This window comes from Mus caroli, chromosome 3 (assembly GCF_900094665.2).
Source record: "Mus caroli chromosome 3, CAROLI_EIJ_v1.1, whole genome shotgun sequence".
Classification (NCBI taxonomy): Eukaryota; Metazoa; Chordata; class Mammalia; order Rodentia; family Muridae; genus Mus; species Mus caroli.
The window spans coordinates 35,320,986-35,348,948 of record NC_034572.1 but is presented as its reverse complement, the minus strand read 5'-3'; the positions used below and the strand labels follow the sequence as shown (position 1 = coordinate 35,348,948).

Genomic DNA, 27,963 nt, shown 5'->3' with positions numbered 1-27,963 from the left:
AAGAACTTAGAAGCAAAGGCACAGCATTAGGAGCGATGGCACTGAGAGTAAGAACTTAGAAGCAAAGGCACAGCATTAGGAGCGATGGCACTGAGTTTAAGAACTTAGAAGCAAAGGCACAGCATTAAGAGTGATGGCACTGAGAGTAAGAACTTAGAAGCAAAGGCACAGCATTAGGAGTGATGGCACTGAGAGTAGGGGCATTACTGTGACATTAAAGCAGGGGAGAGAGCAGAGTGGAATAACTCAGAAACTATAAGGCAACTGAAACTACTAAGAGAGCAATATGCAGAATGCAGGAAGGAAAAAGGAAGAAAGAAGCTGCTGCAGAGGGAGCAGAGGAGTAGGCAGGCTTCTCCTTACCAGCAACAGAACAGGTCTTTTCTTTATAGTTAGCAAGGCAGGCTTAGTCTTATTAAAGAGGACGAAGCTTTCTTCTTACAGACTTGGGTCTAGTTCATTTAGCAATGAGTAGAAGCTTTTTTCTATGCAATAAAGAAAGACTGAAGCTCATTTTCATCCAGAATTAGTGAGTTCTTTCTGCGCTGGCACTCGGTGTTTTGCTCTATATACATATGTCAGTATGGATGTGTGTGTGTGTGTGTGTGTGTGTATTTGTGAGATTGCATGAAAGCTGGATCCAAATGGTTTGAATGGGGATTTTTGAAATATGTAAGCATGAATCTGTATGTGAATTTATGTGAGTTTAATCCATATTTACTTGTGTAAAAGTTTTTCCTTTTGTGAGCATGATCCTCTTCTGGGTCAATACAAGTTTAGTGATCCAAACTTCCCTGTAGTCTAACAAGCCAGAGTCATCTGGATAAAAGGGAAAAGGCTCTAGCAATTAATCCTTTACTTAATACCCTGCTGTTACATGATGAGGTACTAAATGCAGTTTAGTACCTCAAAGGGCCTTTCTGGCCTCAAAGGACTCAGACAGCTCAGCCAAGTAACTTAGATAAGTAAATGTTTTATTATACAGCAACCTAAATATCTCATCTCCATTGTCTCAAGAAGAACCAAGAACAACAAAGAAGACCCACAGAGCCTGGCCCCGGCAAATTCACTCAGGTACCAACTTCTGTCTTAGTTACTTCTCTATTGTTGTGGTTAAACACTGTGACCAAGGCAATGTAGAAAACGTTTAATTTGTGGCTAGAGACCATAGCCACCATCATAGCACCCATCTGCTACCTTGGTAGCAGGTAGCCAGTAATAGGTAAGAACTTGGATTCTGATTCACAAATATGAGGGAGGGGGAAGAGAGAGGAAAAAGGGGGTTGGGGGAGGGAACAAATTGGGAATGACAGGTTTTGAAACCTCAAAGTTCATCCTTAATTGACAAACCTCCTCCAACAAAGTCACACTTCCTAATCCTTCCCAAATAGTTCCACCAACTGAAGACCAAGTATTTAAACATGTGAACCTATTGAGAACCACTTGCATTCAAACCACCACAAACAAAAAAATAAAACAAAATAAAACACAAACAAACAAACCTCTAAAATTGTGAAAGTAAAGGCCAACCAAAAAAACCCGCCAATCACTGGATGCCAAATATTTTGTTAAATTATCCTTTGTACCTGCTCTATTGTCACACACTATGTCACATTAGAAGAACAGTTCTTTCTGAAATAACTGAGTGACAATTAAAATTTCATGAATTCACATTCAGTGGTTCTCTAACATATGAACCCCAAATGAAATTTAAGAACAAACAGCAGTTCTAAGAGTGCAGACAAGAGCAAAGCATACGAGAAAAGAGATCCAAGAGTGAATCTACAGAATTATATGTAATTAGTCAATTTCCAGGCTAGAATTTAAGCCTTTTGGTTATATTTTTTTTATAAAACCTACTTTATTTTTATAACAATGCAGAACAAAAGAACACACAAGAGTGTAAAATAACACCCTTCCCACAAGGCTAAGCTGGCAGCTGGGCAGCTGTCTATAGGTTATAAGTCAGAGTTCTCCAGGTTATCTAACCCTTCTCCCCAAGAAATGAGGAGAAAAACAGTTATAATCCCATGATTAGGGAGTCACTACTCTGCAGGCATGGCTCTTCAGTAGTTTCTTCTAGAGGGGACACCACACTACGATGCAAGAACAAGTGGTGCTAATTTTCCAAGACTCACACAGACTCCATGAATACAGAATATCCACAGGGTACAGGGCTGCCCAGCATGAAATGCAAAAGCATCCTTCCATGTAATGATGTGTGTATTCAACTGAGAATCAGGGCTGTTGGGCCACTGCATTTATCAGACTTCAACAAGACTCACTGATGAAAAAGTATAGATGAATATACTTAAATTTAGTTAGAGAGAGAGAGAAAAAAGAAAAATCCACCTTTGTTAGTAAGTTAAAATTCAAGACTAGAGGCCAAGAATTACGGCAACTTATACAAAACTATCTATAATTTCAATGATGGCATTTCCTTTCATTTTGTGATTCTAAGGATTTCATTATAGTACTATGGAGGTAGTACCACAAGGCTATGCATCTGAACAGATGGCAGACACAGAACAGCACAGACACATAGCACTCACACAGACAGATTGCAAGCACTACATAGCTACAGAGACCCCAGGGGACTCTCCCACAGGCCTGGCAGCTCACAGGTCTCTGCAGCAGCAGGTTGCAGGGATGTAGCTGTTATGAGTCATCACACTGCTGTGGGCTTCATAGTGCTGCAGCTGCCACTGAGTCACCAATGCTCCTGGAATGCCCTCCTTTACTCATACTTGAGAAGTGAGTGCTAAGGGTTCATTAAAAAAAACAAACAAAACCAGCTTCTACGAGGTTTTCATCAGTAAGAGCAAAGTTAAGAAACTTGTTGATGGTCATTCTTTTTGTTGTTGTTGATGTGTATTATGTATGTATGTATGTATGTAATTATGTATACATGTATATGAATATGTATGTGTGTATATATATTACGTGAATATATATAATGAGAATGTTTAGATTTATTTTTATGTATTTATGTTTTGTCTGCATGTATGTCTGTGCACCATGTGCATACTTACTGTACTCAGAAATCAGAAGAGGGGGTCAGATCTCCTGCCACCGGTTTCTGGTGGTTGTGGACCACCTATGGGTGCTAGAAACTGAACCTGGGTCTTCTGCAAGAGTAGCAAGTGCTCTTCATTACTGAGCCATCTCTCCAGTCCTGCCTTGATGGTTATGCTTTTAAGAGGCAGACTAAGACTTTCAGTCCACCTGTTAAGGTCTTTACATACTATGTGCTCTCACTCGTCACAGTTATAAATAGAAAGTAACCGAGCTACTTACTTTCAGTTTTCCTTTGTTAAAAGCACAAACAGAGACCTGGTAGGCAGAATGTCCCATGTCGATAAACACAACATTCCTTGGTTTCTCATCTAATGAGGGAAGATCCTGCTTATAAATTCCATATGCCAGTGCAACTGTGTGAAAACAAATATTAGGTTAAATGTTGTATAGCTTTGGAGAACAAGACAAAGAAAAGTCATTTTTACATGGTACTCTAATATATAGTATGGCAAAATATAGATTCAACCTACAATAACTTTTCATAAATTACTTAAGTGTTTTATTTTCGTGACTCAAATGAGTTCCAGCAGTAACGGCTCTTCAAGTTCAAATAGGAATTCAAACTCTGCTAAAATTCTGTATTCCAAAACAACAAATTATAAATAATACAAGAGTTTGTACAAATAATAAAAGAGTTGTAGATAGAAAATGCTAACTCTTTAAGGTAGCCATCACCAACCTGCAGTGGTTTCATTCATCAGCCTCAGACAGTTTAGGCCTGCAACCTGGGCTGCGGCCATCACGGATCTTCTCTCTGCATCGGTGAAAAAGCTCGGGATCTGGCAAGAACAGTTATTAGTTACTGCGCCTCAGTGCCACAGACTTAATAGTAACTGCAGGAAAACATGTGACTTTAAATCAACATCAAATGCTAGAGTGGGTTCTTAAATTGGATACTTTCTATACCACGAAGACTGGATTTGGAGTGTGAACACAAATGCGATTAGTATGGCAGGACCACCAGTTTTGTTTGCCTCAAAGAAGCAGTGTTAGTCTGTTTGCTGCACTTTAGCTTGCTCTCTCTAAGGCTCATTAGTTTGACCCTTGTGGAGGTAGACTCTAGTTAAAGATGCTTAAGGGAATTGAGAGGTATTGGTTTAGAAAGGAATGATGGACTCCTGTCTGGATTCTTGTGTGGCACTCTGGTATTTTCTTCATACATATTCTTGCCAACGATGCTGTAATGTAATAATGGACAAACTAATAGAATTGCCCATTATTAATTTTCATCCTTCAAAACTATGAGCTAAGTAAACCAGTTTTGTTACAAAGGTAGGCTGTCTGCATTATTTTGATACAAAAGCTTGACTAATATGTTAGACTATTTAGGCATGGTGGCACACACCTTCAATCCCATCACTTGGGAAATAGAGGCAGGATGATCTCTGAGTTTGAGGTGAGTGAATTTCAGGTCATTCAGGGCTACTACACTACTACATAGTAAGAATTCATCGAAAAAAAACACCCCCACCTAAAATAAGTTAATTTAATACTAGTCCATATTTAATAATAGTAAACTGAAACCCTAAGACTATACTGAAATAAGATTAGGTATATCTAATATAGTATATCCATATAGTAGAATCCTATGTAGCTAAGATGAGCTAGATCTCTATTGTCATGAAATAGTATATTATGCTAAAAAAAGAAAAGAAAAGAAAAGAAAAGAAAAGAAAAGAAAAGAAAAGAAAAGAAAAGAGGAGCAGAGCAGAGCCAAGCCAAGCCAAGCCGTGCAGGGGCTGGAGAGATGGCTTGTTGGCTAACAGCACATGCTGTTCCTGAAGAGTACTAGAGTTTTGTTCTCAGTACCCAGATCAGGCAGAACTCCCTGTAACTCCAGTTCCAAAAAATCTGAGGCCCTCCTTTGGCCTCTATGGCATGACATACACATGGCACACACATAGACAAGCAGGTACACACACACAGAACAAAAAATGCTATGGAGAACATAATTTCATTTTGTGAAATGTATATACAGCAAGAAGATGAAATCAAGTGTTTCCAAGGATTGGAAATATATATTTTAGTAAATTATGAAAAACCTATTTTATCAAAAATACTGTGTTTAAACCAAAATGTTAACATCCAGCTTAAAATATATACTTGTTTATTCTTACATGTCAAGATAAGAAATGCTTTAATTTAGCCCAAAATTTAAAAAAATTATTGAATATTTTAATGTACAAAATAACTCAGTGCCTTGATGACCTCAGGGTTACTGGGATTTTTGGTAAAAGTTACAATATCCATCTCGCTGTTTCTCTCATTAGGATGTGTATGTGGGGGTTGTACAATATCATAGCATTTTTATAAAAGTCAGAGGACAGCTTGTGGAAGCAGCTCACTTCTTTCACCTTCACATGGGTTCAGAGGGCTGAGTGCACGGCCCCAGGTTTGAGTGGCAAGTGCATTGACTCACTGAGCCATCCCATTGCCCCCAACTTAAGTAATTTGTTTGCTGGGTTTATTATTTATTTAGACAGGTTTTCACTATATACATTGGCTATCCTAGAACTCACTATATAAATCAAGCTAGCCTTTAACGCAGAGATCTGCCAGGCTCTGCCTCCTGGGCCCTGGGATTAAAGGCACATGGCATCATGCTCAGCATAAGTTTTAAGTTTTAAGTCAGCAGTCTTTAGTTTGGTTGTGTTGCGTTTGATGCATATTTTGTTTGTCCTGGATATCAATATTCTTCTCCTTAAAAATCTATAAGTGAATGAATATGTATGGTTCATATAATACTCATGGGGTAATTTATAAAACACGTGTTTTTGTAGCTGTTATAGATATAGTAACTCACAGACTAGACCTGTCTTCATAATGCCAACGACTATGACAGACAGACCTTAGGATGCCTGTACCAATCTTAAACATATTCAAAGTGGTAACACTGCAAGCACGCTCTTGGAAATGAATTACCTTACATTTATCAATATGAAAACTAGGATGTAATAGTCTACCCGTATGAGGGAATCTCTGAGGTTTACTAAATGTGTTAATACACATAAACTACTACAGTGCCTAGTCAATGATAAACACTATTAACTGCTATTTATAAATGTTCACAAAGTAAAATACCAAGGTTTAACATTTCTTTCCAATTGAATTCAAGTAATGAGGATATTTGATGGTTATGTTTACTGAACAGTTCATAATCTAATTCTTTTTTTCTGATATGAAACTCAACTTAAGTGTAGTCAACTTTAATATATTTACATTAAGTTAAAACATGTAAGTTAAAAGGTAGTTAACATTATTCAATGAGATTTCAAGAGAAGCTATGGTAGATAAATATTTTATTAAGGTCCTTAAAAAAGAATTCTTAAAAAGGGGTGAGGTTGGTGGGAAAAAAAGGATTCTTAAATATCTGCTTTTCTCCTGAGACAGAATATCTATAACTTCAAATTCCCACCTGTAACCTCACATCCCTAACTTTGAATTTTTAATTTTTTCCCTAAAACATTAATGTATTTAAAGTTGAGAAGTTAAAATCTATTTAGGAAGATTATCTTTTTAAAAGATTTTTAAAGTTACATTCATTTAGTGTGTATCTTCATATGGAGTTGGGTGTGCCCATGTGTGGGAGGAGGCACTCAGGCAGGAATTAGAGGACAGCCCTCAGGAATTAGGTCTCCCTGTCACCATGAGCACTCTGGGATCAAACTCATGGCCTCTGTCTTGGTGGCGAGTGCTTTCACCTCCTAAGCCTTCTCACTTGTCCCTTAGGAAGATCTCACATGTGTCAGTGGCAGCAGCCACTAAAATAATAAAACACAATGGGCTTTAAAGGTTTGCTGATTATCAGAACTGACTTGATACAATTCTAAAATTTACCAAATAAGGCAGCTTTTAACAAAGAAAAGGGAATGTAAGTTATTTTCTGGCCAAAGGGAGAAATTACAAAAAGACCCCCCCCCCTTTTTTTTTATCAATGCACTGCTGCTCACCGAGATCACACAGTCAGCCACTGGCTTCTTCAGAGCATTTTCTGAGGTCTCTTTAAGCTTAGCCAGCAACATCCCAGTGACTTGCTCAATTGCAAAGGGCCGCTCTTCTTCCAGGTACCGCACCTACAACCAAGATTGACATGCTAAGAGTCACCCACTCACACAGCATGTGCCTTAGCGTCATCTATATGTCATACCACGGTGGAAATGAGTTGGTTCCTTACATATAGTAACTAGTAACACTGGACATGCCTCTCACCTTTAGCTCCACACACAGTACACTACTTTGAAGGGACTGCTTAGGTCCTTGTCCTTAAAACCATTAATTTTTATCATTCATTTTGCAAGTATGAAATAAATAATGAAGAAAAAAGATAAATTTTTTTTTTAAATTAGTACTCTCCTCAGCTTAAAATTAAAGCTTCAGTCACATGTTTTTGAAAACAAGAAATTTAAGACACAGGGAAAACAAAGGGGAAAAAATCCATTTTAAGAATATGTAACATGTTTTACACCAAAGTTCCCAGGAATAAGTATGGATTAAGTATAAAATTCAAAATTAATGGAGACAAGGTTTGTGCCTAACTGTGTTGCATTTAGGGATGTGGGATAAATCCGAGCAAGGAACCTGAAATTTATTTTTTTTAAGATTTATTATATGTAAGTACAATCTAGCTATCTTCAGACACTTTTCTCTCCAGTCCCGCTCGCTCTGGCACAAAGATACATTTATTTATTTATTATATGTAGGTACACTGTAGCTCTTTTCAGACATCCCAGAAGAGGGCATCAGATCTCATTATGGATGGTTGTGAGCCACCATGTGGTTGCTAGGATTTGAACGCAGGACCTCTGGAAGAGCAGTCAGTGCTCTGAACCACTGAGCTATCTTTCCAGCCCCCAAACCTGTATTTTAAAGTAACTTAGCCTGTATGACACATTTAAAAAGCAATACAGAACAGGGCTAGAGAGGTGGCTCAGCAATTAAGTGCAGGGACTGTTCTTTCCCGAGCTGGATTCAACTCCCAGCAACCACATGCAGTTCACAGGGATCTATAACTTTAGTTCCAGGGAGTCTGGCCTCTGAAAGCAACAGGCATGATACAGACATACTGCAGGCAAAACATCAATATACATGAGATAAAATACAAGTGACATGAAGAACCTAAAACCCAGGAACATATGAAGAACATAAAACAACTATTTAATTCACCTAATATAAGCCTATGTTCTTTACCTCTAGACCCCCAGAATGCACCTGACACTAACCTTTGCAAGAGTTCAGGAGAATGCTCTCAAGCCTAGCAATGTATATGTAAAAATAAGCATATATCTAAGGAAACGAATGATTTTGAACCACAACTAAAATTGTTTTCTACTGATTCCAATCCATGTAGAAATAACTAACAAATGATATTTAAAATGAGGGGATACAGGGCTAGAGAGATGGCTCAGTGTTTAAGTGCACTGGCTGCTCTTCCAGAGGACCCTGTCAATTCTTAGCACCCACATGGTATCTCAGAAATGTCTGTAACTCCAGTTCCAAAAGACCTGACACTTTTATACAGACATGCACGTAAGCAAAACACTGAAGCACATCAAATCAAAACAAAAATTAAAAAATAAAGTAAGGGGTAACACTGAGGTTAGGGTGTGAATCAAGCAGCAGTCTTACAGTAACTGGCAGGCATGGTGCACAGTACTCTTTTGAATAAGGTATTTGAGGATTAGAGGAAGTGAGTATCAGGTACATTCAAATGAATCTCCATAAGGAAAAAAAGTGGGCAAAATACACAGGGATGTCTGGCAATACTCAGCTTCCAAAGATGGAGAAGTGCATCACAGGACTGACTCTTTAAACTATCTTAAAGCTTAAAGCCCTTTAAACTAGCCTATAGACACACCACGAATATGCAACCTTCTATTGTTTAAAACTTACTTTTCCCTACACAATGGTCTTCCCCAGCCCATGCATGAACTACAATCTATTTTACATATGTGTACATGTGTACTTTTTTTTTATCTAGTGCTGGGAACCAAACTCAGGTCCTTGTGCTTGTTATACAAGCACTTGCCAACTGAGCTAAATAAATCCTCCACCCTTAAGTCTTATTTTTATAAAAAAAAAATCAAAATATTTTACTGATCTTAAATTGTAACCTATAATAGATAAGATTGCTAGGTGATCTTTTACCAAGACCTCCCAAATCTAAACAATACCTGACTTCAGTTACTGCTAGCATAACTTAGTTATCCAGCTCCACTTAGCAATCATTGACCCACAGATTATACCAAAGCATACCTTCAAAATCTATCTCTGTCTTTAACCTCTCAGGGGCATCCCTGACCTATCTGAACAACTTCTTTCTCCTTATTAAAAATCTGCCATCTACTCTAGTCAGAATCCTCTTCTAAAACTGGAAATACAGGCATATCCACAGTGCAGACACTTCAAGCTTAGAATTACTGAAAACAGCTGTAGGGAGATAGTCACATAGCATAAAGTTCCAGAGAGTATACTATAAAGGGGTTATAAAATTGTGGTGGATCTCCACTTTCTACTTGTAGAATGTTTTATCTCCACTTTCCAAGCATCTCCTCATAGAGTTAGTTAGCAGTACATCCTATCTCCCTTCCCCTTAGCCCATAGCAGCCAGTAACCTACTTTCTACGCATTTGCATGTACTGTATTCTGGATACTGCAAATAAAAAGACTCATACTAAATTATGTGGACTTTTGTGCTGGGGTTCCTTTACTTAGTATTTAAAGTTCATATACGGTATAACAAGCCTTTCTTTTTATAGTTGCATATTATTCTACTGTATAGATATATTTCCCCTATCTAACTCATGATGGATACATAAATATAGTACTTTGTTACTATAAATTACACCATTAATGTTATGAATTTTCATATAAAGGAATTTTGTGTACATATTTTCAACTCTTTTAGGTCATGGAGGAGTGGAATTGCTGGTCATACACTGACTGTGCTTTGAAGTATCTCACTAGTATGTATTGGCTATTTTCTGCTATTAAGTGTTAGAATACACTCAAAAACCCAGAATCCACATCTCAGAAGGGAGTTTGCTTTGACATTTTGAAATATTACACGGTTCTTATAAACTTGAAGACCTGTTGGCAGTTATACTACTCTGGGGAACCACTTGTTGGCTCTGACTTTACTTCTGTAAGTTTTCACCCAATGGAGTTCTTCCCAGTGGTTGTTTCTTCTTTCAAACGAAAATACTAATTTTAAAAGTTACTCTCTAAGCTAGAATGGTTTTTGCATTCACTAAAATTACTGCGAACCTATTTTTCAGGCACTGTCCTTGATTGGGTTTCTACTGCTGTGATTAGACACTATTAGACCAACTTGAGGAGGAAGGATTTTATTTCAGCTTACAGTGCAGTCCATCATCCACGGAAGTCAGAGCAGAAACTTGGAGGCAGGAGCTGATACAGGCCACTGAGGAACGCTGCTTCCTGGCTTGTTCCTCAAGGCTTGTACAGCTTACTTTCTTATACACCCCTTGACCCCACCTGCCCAGGGGGTACCACCACCACAACAGGTTGGGCCCTCCACCTCTGTAACTAAGAAGATGTACTACAGATTTGCCTGTAGGCAAATGCTTGAGGCATCTCCTCAATCTAGAGTTCCCCTTCCCAAATAACTCTAACTCAAGTTGTTATTGTCAAGTGGACAATAAATCAGCCAGGACAGATATACGTATGTACTATGGCTTGAAACAGAAGATCATACCTGAGGTTATGATGGTAACCTTCTCACATCGTTCTTTTCTTTAAGGGGACACTGCACTCTCTCACCATGATGCTTACCTTAACGCCTGCACTTCCATTAGGCATCTTCTGCAGCTCATACGGAAGCCTGATCCTCTCTGTTTGCACAATGGGGTCATCAAATGATCGCCCATGAAGCTTTTTGAAGCCATGAATTGTATTTCTTACATTTGTGACTATCTGTTGGCAATACACATTTGAAGTTATCAGTTACTTAATGAGACAAAATGAGATACTATAATACTTAAAACCACCAAATCCCTAAACTCATACACTTAAATTCAGAATTTTATTTCATTTTCTTCTTTTCCAACTAGAAAGTAAAGTTATAGTGTGAGTATATATGTATCTTAAGTATCTCTAAAATTCTCTTTCTTATCCTAGAAGTTAGTGAGACAGAGAGAGAGAGAGCGGGGGGTGGGGGGTGGGGGAAGGAGACAATAATAATATCACACCTAAAACTTTTCAAGTAATATGGTAAAAATCTAGTGACAAATTATCTCTTTGCTTTCAGCACTTTGAAAAAATTTTATGTATATAGTTATTTTGCCTGCATGTATGTCTGTACACTTCTTGCATGTTTGGTGCCTGATGAGGCCAGAAGAAGTCATCAGGTCTCCTGGAAGTGGATTTACAGACGGCTGTGAGCCACCATGTGGGTACTGAAATCAAACGTGGGTCCTCTGAACAACAGTAGTAGTCTTGGCTGCTGCACCATCTTTTCTTTCCAGCCCCTTTCCGTCAGTGAATTACTATCTTTGATTTTGTGTTTTCCCCTTACTTTAAAAATGTTTTATTTTAAATTATGTGGATGTGGATATGGGTGTGTGGATGCCTATGAATAAAGGGCTCTTGGAGGCCAGAAGAGGGAGTCATATCTGGAGCTGGAGTTACTGGTAGTTCTGGGAAGCTAACTCTGGTCCTCTGCAAGAGCATTTTGTGCTCTTAACGACTGAGCCATTTCTCTAAACCCTTCCCCATTTTTCCTGTTTTTATTTAAACTGATTTTAATAATTCAGTTTTCCTTTTTTCTCAATATATGGTTTCTTGTGAGGCATTTTATGTATAATCTATTGTTCCCATTGCTGAGAATCACCTCTCGGCCACTAATTAAAACCCCTTCCATGTAGCAGAGCTAATAAGCAACACTCTTCGTTGAAAACAACTGATATTCTAACAAGATAATTTTTTTTGTTGAAACTGTACACTGTTAACTGAGATGCTGTACCTGCTTTCCTAGTGACCTTCCAGGTCAAACAGATCCTAAACTTCCATCAGAGAATGAAAACATAGGGGTGCTTAATTAACTTAATGCACAGGAGATACAGTATTAAAGGCTGCTTTAAACAACGTAACTATTTCTGCTAAATTTAAAGCAGTCAAAATACAGTGGCACTAGAAAGATGGCTCAGTGGATAAGAGAGCTTGCTGCTCAATCATGAAGACTTGAGTTGGGATCCTAAAACTCACATCAGGTGGCCTGGAAGGCCTTTAACTCCAGCTCCAAAGGATCCAACAATCTCCTCTGGCCTCCATGTGCACTGGCCCCATTTCTGTATGCACACACACAGACACATAGACATACACAAATAAAATTTTAAAACTCTTAAAAATACCAAAATGTGGTGTATAAACTAATTAAAGGAGCTATTTTTAAGAAAAATTAATGTTTACATACAATATGACATAATTAACATTTGTATACAATTTGAACATGGAAAACATGAAACACGTTCACAACAGTTTTTGAATAAGTGAGTAAGTAGTCCCCACCAACTCACAAAGAAAGAATGGCACATTAAATTACAGACTTTTTGAGAGAGGAGTTCATGTAGCTCAGGCTGGATTTAAACTCCCTTGAGATCAGCCTTGAACACCTGGTCATCCTGACTCAGCCTCCCTAGTGCTAAGTTACAAACAGGAGAACTCTAAGAAAGACCCACCTACACGTAAACCATCAGAAATAACTACCAAGGGCTTTGGTTTAAGGAAATAAAGTTAAAACAATATAAAGCCACCAAGCTACCAGGCAAACTTTAAGTTAATATCTATTCATCTGCAGTTCAGAAGTCCGGAGATATGCTTAAATTTCAAGGCCACACTGAGCCACTCTGGAAATTACCTACTTTGTTTCCTCTACTTTCTTTTACCAAAACCATTTCTTGTTTAGTCATTGAATGATCCAGAAGAGTGCCCCTATAGAACGTGATCAGACAGGAAAAATCCACATGGAAAGAAAGATATTCCAACTTTAAAAGTTTTAAAATAAAGGACATGAAAAATTAGTCTATAACTCAAAGCAAATCTATTTCTCCCCCTTCTTCCACTCCTATCCTTCTTTCTCTGGTTTTGTTTTGTTCTGGAACAGTATCTCACGAAGCTTCTGCTGGCCTTGAACTCTTAATCCCATGCCTCAAGAACTGGGATTACAGGGATGTGCACCAGACCCAGCAAAAAGTTTCTCTGACAAAATACAAAGAAACTAAACTCTGTCTCACTTGCAATTCTCAACTACATACCATGAAAACTTACCATCGTGCAGTTAACTTTCCCTCTAAGACAAAACAACCACACTAACAACATACCTGGCTCTTAGCTGCATTTCCAATGGCTCGAGTTCTGGATCCCAAAGATATACAGGCCCTGAAAAAGATGAGAACAAGAGTTCCTTTGGTTCTCTGTCTACTGTTTATGTGGTTTTAAATGGTTCTTATACAGAAGTAAATTTAAAAGAATTAAAATGATCATTATCTAATAATAGGTCATAGAAATAATATCACAGAATAGTGATGAGAATTTTAGAATTTAAAAAACTATCCTAATAATTGCCAATACTGTATTGGTACCAAAATAATTTTTCTAATTCTACTGCTGTGAGTAGTCATATTTAGCAAAGTAAGGCTGCTTCGAATTGTGCCCAGGCTCTGTCATTCAACAGCAAGCTATCTTGTGGGAGTTATATAAGTGTCCTTTTCTTCAGTTCCCATCCGGTGCAGGTGATGGCAGCACCTGCTCATCAGGTGAGGTGAGGATCAGGAGAGTGAATGTAGGTGTCAAATGCTTTCAACACCTGGCACGTAATGAAAGTGCAAATTCTTGCTATTCTAGTCTCCATGTTGCATGTAACATAAAAATAAAGAATGACATTTTTATCATGTGATTGAAGGATATGTTTCCATGATTTTAGTTTTAACTGTAAGAAACTACTCAATGAACAAACACTGTGTATACATAGGTCATTTTCTATCCTTGGAGAATTATAATCTATTGAAAAAAACTCAACCGAATACACAGGAGTGACAGCCATTGCAGTACATTGAGCTCCATAGAGACAGCGCAGGGGCAAGCGCGAGCCGGACAGGCACTGGGCGACTCTGTGCCTCGAAGAGGAAAATCAACTAAACATGGGCAAAGGAGATCCTAAGAAGCCTAGAGACAAAATGTCCTCCTATGCATTCTTTGTGCAAACTTGCCGGGAGGAGCACAAGAAGAAGCACCCGGATGCTTCTGTCAACTTCTCAGAGTTCTCCAAGAAGTGCTCAGAGAGGTGGAAGACCATGTCTGCTAAAGAAAAGGGGAAATTTGAAGATATGGCAAAGGCTGACAAGGCTCATTATGAAAGAGAAATGAAAACCTACACCCCCCCCCAAAGGGAGACCAAAAAGAAGTTCAAGGACCCCAATGCACCCAAGAGGCCTCCTTCGGCCTTCTTCTTGTTCTGTTCTGAGTACTGCCCCAAAATCAAAGGCAAGCATCCTGGCTTATCCATTGGTGATGTTGCAAAGAAACTAGGAGAGATGTGGAACAACACTGCAGCGAATGACAAGCAGCCCTATGAGAAGAAAGCTGCCAAGCTGAAGAAGTACGAGAAGGATATTGCTGCCTACAGAGCTAAAGGAAAACCTGATGCAGCAAAAAAGGGGATGGTCAAGGCTGAAAAGAGCAAGAAAAAGAAGGAAGAGGAAGATGAGGAGGAGGAGGATGAAGAAGAGGAGGAAGAGGAGGAAGATGGAGATGAAGAAGATGATGATGAGTAAGTTGGTTCTAGCGCAGTTTTTTTTCTTGTCTATAAAGCATTTAACCCCCCTGTACACAACTCACTCCTTTTAAAGAAAAAAATTGAAATGTAAGGCTGTGTAAGATTTGTTTTTAAACTGTACAGTGTGTTTTTTTTTTTTTTTTGTAAAGTTAACACACTACCGAATGTGTCTTTAGATAGTCCTGTCCTGGTGGTATTTTCAATAGCCACTAACCTTGCCTGGTACAATCTGGGGGTTGTAAATTAGCATGGAAATTTAAAGCAGGTTCTTGTTGGTNCACAGCACAAATTAGTTATATATGGGGACAGTAGTTTGGTTTTTTTTTCCTTTGGTTTTATTTTTGGGTTTTATTTTTTTCATCTTCAGTTGTCTCTGATGCAGCTTATACAAAGATAATTGTTGTTCTGTTAACTGAATACCACTCTGTAATTGCAAAAAAAAATTGTGGCTGTTTTATTGACATTCTGAATGCTTCTAAGTAAATACAATTTTTTTATTAAAAAAAAAAAAGAATACACAGGAGTATGAAAAAGAACAGCCACTTCTACATAACAGGGCTATAGAGAAGCAATTTCTAAATTAAAACTTGAAAGGACATGGAAGTATTTAACTTGTAGCTGTTTTGTGGAAAAGGGCATTCCAGGTATATAGGTGGTGCTGAGGTTGGCCACACTTTCCCTCTAAAGGTTCATGTGCTAGAAACCTGGTCCCAAAGATGGCAGAACCTTTAAGATGTATGGTTTAGGAGACAGATTATAGGCACTAAACTCAGAACATCAGTGCCAATTTTACAGAAGGATGTTAGGTCTCTTACACATACAGCATGTCCCCTTTCTGTTTCTCTGACATGCTGTGACATAGCAAGATGTCCTTGCTGTAATACTAGCAGGGAAGTATCCTCCAGTCACTAAAATCAGGAGCCAGATAAGTTCCTTTAAAAGTTATCAAGTCTCATACTTTCTCTACAGTCCTATATAAACATTCCTGATTCTCCTTAACAGAAACATCTCGTAACATCTCAAATCAATTTTACTTTTCCGTAGTATATATTACCATCTAATCCAAATTTATTTCCCAGCTATATCTCTAGATCAAAATGTGAAATCTGTAGGAAACAAGGCAGACTGTCCTCATATTCAACATGGTAGCCAATGCTCACATGTAGTCAGTTAAATTTAAAATAACAGAATCCTGTATCTCAAGATAAATCTCCTTTCAGGTCCCTTACACGCACATGGAGCTGGTAGATATAAAACCCAAGCAAACAGAGAACAAATATACACGATAGAAAGTTCTCCCGCACAGCACAGGCCAGAATCACTGACTGGTAGGTACACAGTATGGGCCCTTGTAAAATGAAAAGAAAAGTGGATCTGTATGGTAACTAGGAATAATACAACTTGGCGAGTTTCATAAGAGGATTTGATTAAGACAGTTATCAAGGTCAGACTGTAAATCTGAAATATTTGCATCAAGTAACGAGAGAGAATCCATTAAGTTTCTGAGTAATATTATAGTAGTAGTAATAGTTATATGGTGATGTCTAATACAAAACAAAGGTTATATTCCAGAGTATGGCTTAAGGGCCGAAACTATTTAACTGAGGCCCTTTTGATTTGGCCATCTCTTCATCTGTCTGTTCCTCTCAATTTTGTTACATAAGCTTTAAAAAAATAGCCCTATTTTTCTTTTCCCTGTCCCCTATCAGGGACACAGATCACAATATTCTTAGTTCTTCTGTCACTGTGTTGTTGCTTGATGAATAGTGATATGAGATAGCCAGCAAGCTCACTCCCTTGGTGAGCCTTTCTGACCCTCTTCTATGTTGCCAGTTTGGCTCTGAATCAAATTTTCAACAGCTAAGCAACTTGTTTGTTTCAAGTACAGTGCTAAGGTGTCTGGAGAGTTGACTTTCTCAAACATGGCAATGCTAACATTCTGAGCCAGATACCTCTTTTGTTGGGCAAATGGGGCTATACTGAACAGCTGTATGCTGACCTCTACCCACAGGATGCTAATAGCACCTTTTTTACTCCCACTGTCAACTGTGACAACAAAAGGATTTTCAGGTAAGTGTAAGATGTCCCTGTGAGGGCAAAATGGATCCCTTCTGAGAGCCACTGCCTTGGCATAGATCTCAAGAGTTGTAAAACATGATTCTTTAGGCATTAAAGTAAGCTTGTGAAACATTCTGCTTTTGAGAGACTTTCAGTGTTTGTAAGTAAAGGGACTTAAGTTCTGTGGAGAAAAAGACATCTGAATACTGTTTATCTCGGGGGTGGGAGGGTGGGTGTGTCATGGGAGAAGATGGAACAGGAAAAATGTTCTCAGAATGGCATCTTGTTGCTACAGGCTTTCTAACATGCTTTTTAGAAAAAAAAATACTCTAGGCATATACAATTTAGTTACAACATAAAATTCAAATCTTTTATTATGGCCAGAATGATTAAATATTTTAACAAATGGAAAATAATACAAGCTTTCAAATGCTTACGAAACATAACTTATAATTAAATTAGTTCATAACTTGAGTCCATCAACAGAAATCACACAGACAAATATTTAAAAAGCTGATCAGGTATTAGGCATGGGAATGCATGCCTTTCAGCTCAGTGCTCAGGACACTGAGGCAGAAGAATCAAGTCCAAGATCAGCCTGAGCTGTTTATCCAAAACCTTGTCTCAAAAATCAAAACCAGAAACTGATTAGCCATTGCAGATGCATATTAACTATTAAATTATTAGGCTAATTATTTTAGGATATGACCTTAATTAAAATTCACCCAGTCCCAACACAAATACAAATGCACAACCATTTTAAGGTTCTTTTAATGATAAGTGTGTGGACCTAGAACCTGCTAACTACCACCCGACACCCACTTCTCTAAATGAAAAGCTTTACCAAATCGAAGTGATGGTCATTAATTAGTATAATGATCATAAGCTAAAAAGACTATTAATAGTATGTGAAATATTACAAGTTGATATACCTATTATGTAATATCAGATTCCTCACCCTAAGATCAAGATCAAAGAAGTGACTGGGGAACCATTTTGTTTTGTTTTGTATTAATACTTGAAGATTTTAGAGCAGTCTTAGGTTTGCCTATGTTACAGTTTGTACTATCAGCCTTTAAAACCCCCTAAACAAATTTAAATTAAACAACAAAAAATAGCAAATATGGGCATTGATTATTTGTCTGAAGCCAAATAACCATCTCAAAAGTCCGCAGTAGCTTTTCATCCGCTGAATGTCACTTCTCAAACAAAAGAACCCAACCCCAAATCTACAAAGTAAAAGTAAACAAAAAGGTACTTATTGTAACATTTGCAAAAATAAAATATAAGCAACCTGAAAGCAGAATAGGGGATGGAATTAATGATTATACAAACACTAAAACTAATGGAATAGAAATACCTTACATAGAGGTTAGTTAACATAACATCAAGTTTTCTATTTTAAAAACAAATAGAAAACTACCTAAAAGTCTTATTTTTGGATAGAATTTTAATTTTTAATTTTGCCTCTTCATGTACCTATATTTCTACGTTTAATAATTTTTCATAATATATACTTAATAAATTAATAAATCACAAGTAAATTATTGGTCCTGGAATTATGGTGGTTATGTGACTAATGTTCACATTTGTTTATCTAGAATTTCAATAGAGATGTGATGGGTCAATCTCAAAAAAGAGGAGGCCTAAAACATTGCAGACTACACTTGGAAAGAAATCAAAGCATTCTGTATTCACTAAAGCTACTCTGAAACATACTGTCACATTCTTAAACTACTAGAACTGTTTTAACCTCATCATTTAAAGATGGTTTTACACTGATCTTGGCTGTCATTAATTTAAAATATAGTATGGATCATTCATCTTTCAAAAAAAAAACCACATGAACAAAATTTTCCTCATCAAATTATAGGTGAACAAGAGTGTACAAAGAGTTTTTCTTGTGCAAGTATTAGTTGTGTTCTTTGCCAACAAACTTTCCAGAAAGGAGAAAGAAGTGAACGTGTGAACACACGTTTCCATGACATAATGCTACAAAGTCTTTCATCAAGAGTTCATAATGGAAACACTCCACAATCCTGTTTACACAAGATCTGTTGCCTCTGACTCACCAACAATTCACTCTGTAGACACGCACTTTGGGTAGTAGCTTCTAACAACGGCAATTTCCACTAACTGAAAGATACTGCCAATGTACAGCTAAGATTCCCATTGTCCGAGTCTCTCATAGTGAATGCACCGTTAACCTAATCCCTCCGGAAACTGGTCAGATCATCTCAAATTCTCAAGGACACCACCTCATCTCTCCTTTCTATAAACACACAGACAGACAGATAAATAAATAAAGCCAATGACTTCTAGTGTTAGGAAAACTGCCCTTCGTTTTCTGAGGTGTGCAATAACCAGGGGTCACTTTTCTGAGAAAGCTGTCGCTCAGGAGATGGGGGAGGGAGGGCAGAATGCAGAGCTCTAGCAGACTTAATCCCAGGTCACCCCTCTCTGGTTGCCTCAGACCTTTCTTCCCTGTCCCGGACGCCATGCCGAGGTGCCCCCCCCCCCCCCGCCTCCTGCAGCCCAACGCAGGGGCCCCAGGGTCAGGGATGTCTGCGGCAAGCAGAGGTGAGGCGAGCCGAGCAGCCAGAGGGAAGCCCCTGCCCTCCTCGTCCTGGCTGTAGAGGCTGCACCTGTCACAGGGGGCGTCCCGGGCCCCACCCCAGGAAAGGGGGCGTGTGGCACTTACGGCGTGCACCTGTCGCTGTACTCGTTGGCGATGGTCTCGATGCCGCCGCTCCTCGCTACGGCGATGTAGCAGTTGAGGAAGCCGAGATCAATGCCCACCACCGACATCCCGCTTAAGGTTCGGGCTGCGGAGACCGCGTCCCGCTGCGGGTCCCCACTGCGGGCGCTGCGACTCCTGCGAGAAGCAAAGGAGAGGACCCACTCTCTATCGGAAAATCTAGGGCAGGGCGTCGGAACTGCGGAGGTGGAGCCGCCCGCCTGAGCCGCGCCGCCTCCGCCCGGCCCGCCGCCTCGTCTCCACTGCGGTTCGCCGCCCCCAACCGGCAGTTACTGCGGTCTGCGCCTGCGCGCTCGGCCCCGGGAGGCGCGAGCCACCGGTCGGCTGAGGCTGGGCGGCCTCGCCCTCGGCCGCTCCCGTCAGCGCTCGGCAACGGCTCGCTGCGGAGTGGCAGGTTCGAGAAAGAGCTGGAAAGAGGGAGGGGAGGCCGCGGAGCCGCGGGGCAGGGCGGGGCGGGACGGGGCGGGGCAGCGGTCGCGCGACGCCAGGGGAGGCGAAGCCGTCTCCCGGCAACGCCGGGGCCGCCGTGGCTTGCGGACGCTCTCCTAAGCGCCGCCCTCCTAGCAGCGCCTCCCTCCTCCGCGTTGCTCTCCGCAGCACCGCTCGCTCCGGCCGCCCGCATCCTCCCAGGGTCCCCGAGAGCCGCAGCCTGGGATCTCACCGCCGGCCTCGCCGCCCCGAGGGGCCGCCCGCGTGCGGCTCGTGCTGAGGCTCCTCCTGCAGCCCCTCTGTGAGGTGGTGCCCATTGTGCGGTGCCAGGGTCGCCCGCTTCTCAGAGCTACCCCGCTGCGCCCGGTCCCAACCTGTCACCTTCCCCCATGAAAAGTGGTTTTCTAGGCCCTGACCTGCTTGCCCAGGGAGCTTCAGAGAAGAAGCCTGCCTTGTGAGGAGACGTGCTGCCTGTGTGCACTTGAACAAGTTTTAGCTCATGCTTACGAAGTCTGGCGGTCCTGGTCCTTTCCATGCACATCCCTGCGTGAATTTGGCTCTTTTTTATCCAGCCCCTGTGTCCCACGTTCCTTAGGGTCCAGTTCTTCATGTATTTGTGGGCTCTTCTTATCTAGTTCTTCATGTACATTCTGACCCTTCTCGTCCAGTTCCTGTATCTGGTGACCCTTCTCATCCAATTCCTTGTGTAATCTCTCTTCCAGCTCGTCCAAGTTTTTGTGTGCTTCCTTTTCCACCTTGGAACTTGACACGGAATTTTTATCCGCATATTCAGTACTCTCATAGTCCGTATTTGTGCTCCTTCTTAAGTTACTCAATCGCTTCACTATTAACACTGCTGTTAGGGCGGCAGCAGCAAGTGTGGCAATAGCCCCCGCTGTTGCTATAATGAATACAAAATACATTTCAGGAACTATACCAAGTCAACTGGGACGCCACTATTGTTCCAACTCTAGAGTCTCTAAAGAATCTTTTTTGACTTCAGAGTCTGCAGGGGGCATGCTCTGGCCCACTCAGCACTTCCTTAGGAGACCACCTACCTTGGCTTCCCAGCAGGCAGTGCGCACACAGAGCAGGGATTGGATGCTTCTGGACCCTCAGAACTCTGGGTCTCAGTGGCTTCCACTACTAAGTTGCCTCATTTAGCCATTATCCTAAAGGATAATGATCTGCCGCTGGCTAGATTAGTTCCTGGATATCTTGAAGCTCTCCTAGGACCACGAATTTTATTTTATTTATGTATGATGTTTTTGGAATCTCACGTGTAAGATTTTTTTTTCCTATTAAACACGTAAAATACTAAGTAAAAAGAAGGCATTGATGCCAGGAACAAAGAGTTCTCATTCTTTACAGCTAACAGGAGGAAATGAGTACTTTGTAGTTAAACAGGACAAGCACTTGGAAGTTACATGGATTCATGTAGTAATCCCAGGCATACATAACCTTTACTGCCTCTAGGACCTTTGGCAATTACTTTCCAAGCCATGGGCTCAGTGTCTCTTAAGATAATATTACTCCCTAGACTGTTTTCCGGCTAAATGTAAACAGCATTTATGCCTGACATCAACATGTCAATATAATTATACTTAGCTGCTATTGGAATATAAGGATAATGGTAATTTATATTGAGCCTGTATCTAGGGAACCTGCTGCACTCTATTGTAGATTCTGGTTCTTTTAGTTTATTGGACCCTCTCGGATTCAAAACATATAGCCTGTGAAGGAGCCCTTCATTTTGTCCTTTTATTATTGCTTTCTCTAATGATGACTACGATCACCAATAAAATGTAGACTATAAGGAATAGTAGTGAGCATACTTGTCTCTAACAGAAAATATTGTGTTTATAAGAAATTTAAGCCTAACATTGCTAGTTCGCTAAGAGTTTTTCTTCTCTTGATGCTGAAAGTTAGCAAATGCTAATCATTGAATAAAATGAGACCCCTATTCTCAACCTGTTACTCAGTGAAAAATATTAACAAACCCTTTAACACCCTCCTATTCCTCCGACAAATCACCCATAGTCACACTTGTGATAATTATGTAGAACATTTGCATCTATATTCACTGACCAGTTTGCTTCCTTTACTCTTAATCAAGACCAGCTTTCTTAGTTTTTTTTTTTTTAATTGATGACCAAGACAAGTTACAGTAGTTTATTTGGAACTTAAAATTTCAGAGTATTCGTGCTCATGACCATTATGGTGGGAAGCATGGCAGCAGGCAGGCAGGCACAGCACTGGAGCAGTAGCTGAGCATAAAAGGAAGGCACAGAAAGCTAAATGGAAATGGTTTGGGCTTTTGAAATCCCAGAGCCCATCACCAGTGACATACCTTCTCCAAAAGGCCCATAATCCTTTTCAAATAGTTCCAACAACTGGAGACCAAGTCTTCAAATATATGAGCCTATGGTGTCATTCTCATTTAAACTATCTTACATGAGCTTTGTAGAATTAGAACGGGATTCCTGTTTTCTTTGACAAAGATTTATGACCATTGGTTACATTATTTTAGTGGGTAGTTTATTCATGTCTTGTACTATTTTTCAATCAAGTCATATTTTTATCAAATATTACTATTTTATCTACTTCAAATTTGTTGACAGACATTGGTTTATTTAAGTCAGTGCTCTTCTTTTATAGTTTTTGTCTTTCTCCAGTCTTAATATTACTTGTGTCTTTTTCTTGGTTCTTATCATTACTATTTAAAAGAACCAGCTTTTGATTTACTTGCCTTCATTGTTAAGTCTTAGTTTTTTATTCAATCTGCTCTTTACTGTTTCTGTTTCTGTTTTCTGCCCCCTCAACTGGGGATTGAACCCAAGATCTCATACATTCTCAGAAAGCAATCTGCAACTGAGTTAAATAGACTCAGACTGGTCTGTTTCTCCCCCACCCCCTTTAATCTCTAGAGTTAAATAGTTGTTTCATTAATGTGCTGGATGGTTATATGCTAACTTGACACAAGTAGAATCATTTGGGAAATGGGAACCTCAGATGAGAAAACGTTCCCACAAGGCTGGCCTGTGGTGCGTTTTCGTAGGTGACTGATGTGAGGCAAGCGTGGGGAGTAAGAGAAGGCAATGTGAGCAGGCCTGGAGAGCATGACACCCAGCAGCACCCCAAGGCCTTTTCATGAGCTCCCACCTCCAGATTACAGCGCTGACTTTCCTTCACAATGGACTGAGATGTGGAGGGTAAGCAAAATCAACCCTTTTCTCCCCACATTGTTTTGGGGCATGGTGTTTTTTTCACAGCAATAGAAACCCTAAGACAAGTATTCAATGTCTTATAATTCATACATATGATGCCTTAATAAAATTTCTTTTAGAAATTATTTTAGCTATAATCTTGCCCAAATTTTCAAACAGGTGAGAAAGAAGAGTGAGCAATGGAGATTAAACATACCATCTTTATTCTGGTATCAGCAGTAGTGACTGATACACTTGTAGATTTGTGATCACTGAACCTCATATGTAAGCAAACTTACCTACTTAAGCATAAGATAACTAATGTCACATTCAAGCCTCCTCCTGTAAAACTTATATTAAGAAGGAGGAGACCAGAATGTATGTAAAATCACAAGACAAGTAAAAAGGGGGCTAAACTTTTCCCAAATTCACAAAAGTTAGCATTTTTTTCCTTTCGAAGCCTGCAAGCACTTAGCTAGGTTTGTTGATTTGTTTATACCACCACCTTTTTTTTTTTTTTACATACCACTCCTGGGTTCAGATTTGTAAATCTTTCAGCAGATGTCTTTGAATTAATTATTTAAAATATTATCTCAACTATTCGGTCATAATGTAGTTGACTATAGTTTTGAGGGGGAGCTGATAGTTAGCCCAGAACCCCATGCATACTGAGCACATATTTACCACTGAGCTGTACTCCCAGCTTCTAGAATTAACTGTATTTTCCCTCTCTAGCATCCACTATTAATGAGTCTAAATACTAACTAATTTAGAGTCTTGGTCAGTTTTTAGACCAAACATTTAAAGATTTGGACTGTTTTTCCTATCTTGGAATTTCATAATTACGAGCCTGTGGATTTTACTTACTTTGTATATTTAACCTTTAAGGGTTTTTTTTTTTCAGTTTTCATTTTTTTATTGAAAATAATGGGAGGAGAACTGGAGAAATGCCTCAGAAGTCAAGAGGGATTGCTGCTTTTGCAGAGGACCAAGGTTGGGTTCCCAGCACCCACATCAACTTGCTCATAATCAACTCTAATTCTAGTTCCAGGGAATCTGCACACATGTGCTGCAGTTACCTCACACATGTGTGTGTGTGTGCGTACTCAGACACACACACACACACACACACAATCCCTTAGAAAGTGCAGGTTTCCTCATGACATTTTCAGATTCAGGTATCATTGTGCTTTGTGCAAATTCCCCCCCCCCCTTCAGGGTGGCTGAGATCCTTGCAAAGTATAAACCACCATTTCTCTCTCTGCGCCTCCTCTCCTTCCTTTCTATCACGTTTGGACGGACGTGTCAGAATCCACGGAGTTTCTTCATTCGGGCCTCGGTGAGTCTTAGAGCATATTTTGACACTTGATTTTAATTCCAAACCATTTACTACCTTTAGATTTTCTTTTACAGACCTGCTTGTATCTGAGCACTGTCTTTTTCTTAAAAACATTAATAATTTAAAATATAAATTTACAAAGTCTACTAGAGTATCCTAAAGCATTGTAAAGGCCATGAGGTGCTACCCCTATCTGTCACAACTGTCAGCTTTGCCACATAAGGATTCTGTACCCCCAGGCTATAACCATAAACTCGTCTTTACCAAAGCCTGCTTTTCTGCAGTTTTCTCTCAACTGAAAACTGTCTTTCTTTGTGCCAAACAGAAGAAATGTAGGTTCCTATAAACAACAGTTATCACATTAGACACACAACTTTGCAAAGCTTCTTAAATTTTTGTCCAGAAACAAGGGCAAGGTGGCTAATAAGAAACTACACAGAAATTAAGCAAACCAATTCCATCTTAGTAGTTGTGAAAACAGAAAAGAAAGATGGCAAGAGACCAGGGAAACATCTGAAGATAACGCCTGACCACAGCTAGTTAAGGAAGTTACCCTAGCTGTCTCCTTAGGCTCTTGTATACTTAAATCTCATATTATTTCAGATGTAAGATGCTAGGTGAATATTTTCCACAAATTATTTAAGTTCATCCTTACTGACACCCCCTTATGTAATGAATGAGTTCAGAAAATATTTTTGGATATTAACCCTAGGGTATAAGGATTTCTTCATCCATAGAGAACATTTTGGCATCAAAACTTAGCTATGTAGCATTGTCTATGAGATAGCAAATCGTCCTAAGTAGTATTTTTCCATATCAGTAGAAAAATGGAACAAAGCATAATTGTGATAAAAGCTGCATTTCACTCTCTTCAATCAAGGCTTCCGTTTAGGCTTTTGTTACAAACAAAACCAGAATTCCTTAGAAGGGATAAAATACTTCACTGTTCTTTACTGTGTAAATCAAATATCCCATTGTCAACAAGTTTCAAATACCAAAGATTATTACTATGTCACTCTTCAGCAACTTCACTCAAATAAGCATTGATAATGGGGGTGGGGTTTGTGTGTGCAGGGAGTCAAATGTGTATTAGGTTGCACTGATAGCATTTAAACGGAACATCCCAGTTTCTGCTCATTTCACTGGCACCAGCTTCAATAATTCAGATCTGACATATCTCATTTCAACAAGAATATTGAGAATACACAAAATTATTTTTAAAACTGATAATATTAAATCTTATTAAAAAGTGACAGGTACATCAGCTTTCTTCTAATATAAGCAGAATACAACTCACTGTCATCCATTTAAATAACTATCCTTCATTGGCATCAGAACCTACTTCTTTAGGACTCTGGGGCATACTAAAGACTAGCTGAGACATGGATTTAACAACTACCAGAGTCTTAGACTTTCTGTCGGTATGTAACCATTTTTGGACTAGCTACTCATAAATAGTAGTAAGCTACTCATAAATCCCATCTATATTCATCCGATCAGTTTTGTTCCTCTACAGAACTCTGACTAATACAGAAAGTCTCACAAACACATATCGTTTGCACAATGTCTATGAGATATAGTAGGAAACATCCATTCTGGGTAGCAACTACCACAAACTGACTTAACCTTGTCCTTGTTCAGTCTTCGATTGCTGCACACTATCTTGCACTAGTTCCTGAGCAACTTTGAACGAGCCAGTGTAGGAGTGACTGATTCAGTGGCACTCCAACAGTTTACAGGTCAGGGTGCACCTGTGGCCGGGACTCGAATGCACCACTGCCCCACAGACTCAAATCTCATTGGAGTGAGAATTCTGGAATTTGGTTTCTTAAAACAAAACAAAACCAGAAATATAAGACGATGTTTTTGTTTTAATTCAAGGTGTTGGAAATGGGGCTGCTTCAAAGCAGCTGGTGATGGTTTGCCTTGTGCTCTAGCAGAGGAATGGTTTGCCAGCGGAAGATAGTTCTGTGATTATGTGACAGTTGGAATTCTGGGAACTTTTCAGAGGGTATATAAGTGTTGGAGCCCCGATATGTTGTTGTTAGTGGTGGTGGATTTGTTAGTAGTTGTGCTCAAAGCAGAAACAAGAAAAAGGAAATTAGATTTGGAGATCTCTCTCTCTCTCTGCCTCTCCCCTCTATCCCTTTTTTCTCTCTTATCTAGTCAGAGTGGGTGAAGCCGGGGGTGGGGGGCTGATAAAGCTTGGGAAAAAGAAGAACCCACAAAGTAGCAAAGAGCAGTGACATCTCATGGTCATGGTCACTGGCATGGAGTTAACTGGCTGCTTTTCTACAGAACATTTAGTTTGATAATAAAAGACTCAAATTCTTCATCTTCAAACACCCAGCATTGTTGTTTGGGAGATGATTTTTCTTTAAAACTAAGGTGGAGAATTAAATTGTGGGAAGCTTAACCCAGAGACAAGAGAGGGTTGAAACAAAGCACCTTTTCAAGGTATGCAGACAGCTGAAGTTAAAGTAGAGGGTCTCAAACTCTATTCCCAGATACATCAGGCACCAAATTAGATAGTCAAGTTCTTAAAGGCTACAGATCTGAGTCTGGGTCTTATTTCTTAGCTCAGGTGGGCTACCAACTTGTGATTCTCTGCCTCATTCTAATATGGTGCTGTGATTTCAGATGTGCACCACCATAGCTGGCTTAGAAAGAGATATCATCTGTAGTGTTAATATACCTATTCACTTCTGAGGGGAAAATTAACCTCTAGAACCTGGATGAGGTATGGAAGAAATCAGGAGTTGTCCCAAGGGAAAACACCTCCCTTGGTGGGGAGGACTGGAATCAAGTGGAATGGCCAGTGTGTGAAGGCTGTGAGGGATGGCAGCACTGGCCAGGGTGCTCAGGAGCTGCTCACTGAGCACAGCTCCAAAGCTGCAGCAGGTGGAGGCTCTCTCCCCAGCAGCTCTGAGTGACTCCCTCCAGGCATTATAGTCCACCCTCCAGGCATTATAGTCCACCCTCCAGGCATTATAGTCCAAGTCAGGAAGGCAGCCAGATAGACTTCCTGTTTATTTGTTGAATAAAAGTTTCAGAGCTTGGCACATTTTTAAATGGAATTTGGAGCTCCGGTGCCATGCAATGTAAGCATATCTATGCCCTATATGGTGTTGTGAAACAGACTTAAATATGTGTCCTATATGGTGCTGTGACATAGATTTGCATTCTTTTCCTTACCACTTTGCCTTTTTAGTCTTTCTTTCTTTTTTCCTTTCTTTCTTTCTTTCTTTTTTTTATAGTATAGAATAGAGTTTATTCGGGGCATGGGGAGGGGAGTAAAGAGGGT

General features: G+C 39.7%; 1 protein-coding gene and 1 long non-coding RNA gene across 2 annotated transcripts in view; one reads left to right on the top strand and one right to left on the bottom strand.

Annotated features, from left to right (window-relative positions):
* Hspa4l (heat shock protein family A (Hsp70) member 4 like) overlaps positions 1-20,873 on the bottom strand; it is a 49,958-nt gene extending 29,085 nt beyond the window's left edge. The window contains exons 1-7 of the mRNA XM_021157433.2: positions 20,622-20,873; positions 19,629-19,802; positions 13,416-13,473; positions 10,870-11,010; positions 7,029-7,151; positions 3,758-3,857; positions 3,298-3,431 (exon numbers count right to left, since the gene is read on the bottom strand). Coding sequence (XP_021013092.2) covers positions 3,298-3,431; positions 3,758-3,857; positions 7,029-7,151; positions 10,870-11,010; positions 13,416-13,473; positions 19,629-19,735 — 663 coding nt within the window. The 5' untranslated portion in view covers positions 19,736-19,802; positions 20,622-20,873. The remainder of the gene's footprint in view (positions 1-3,297; positions 3,432-3,757; positions 3,858-7,028; positions 7,152-10,869; positions 11,011-13,415; positions 13,474-19,628; positions 19,803-20,621) is intronic.
* The window catches only part of LOC115030605, a 13,988-nt gene continuing 5,985 nt past the window's right edge, over positions 19,961-27,963 (top strand). The window contains exons 1-3 of the long non-coding RNA XR_003836192.1: positions 19,961-20,079; positions 23,173-23,326; positions 24,630-24,659. This is a non-coding gene — a long non-coding RNA (uncharacterized LOC115030605). The remainder of the gene's footprint in view (positions 20,080-23,172; positions 23,327-24,629; positions 24,660-27,963) is intronic.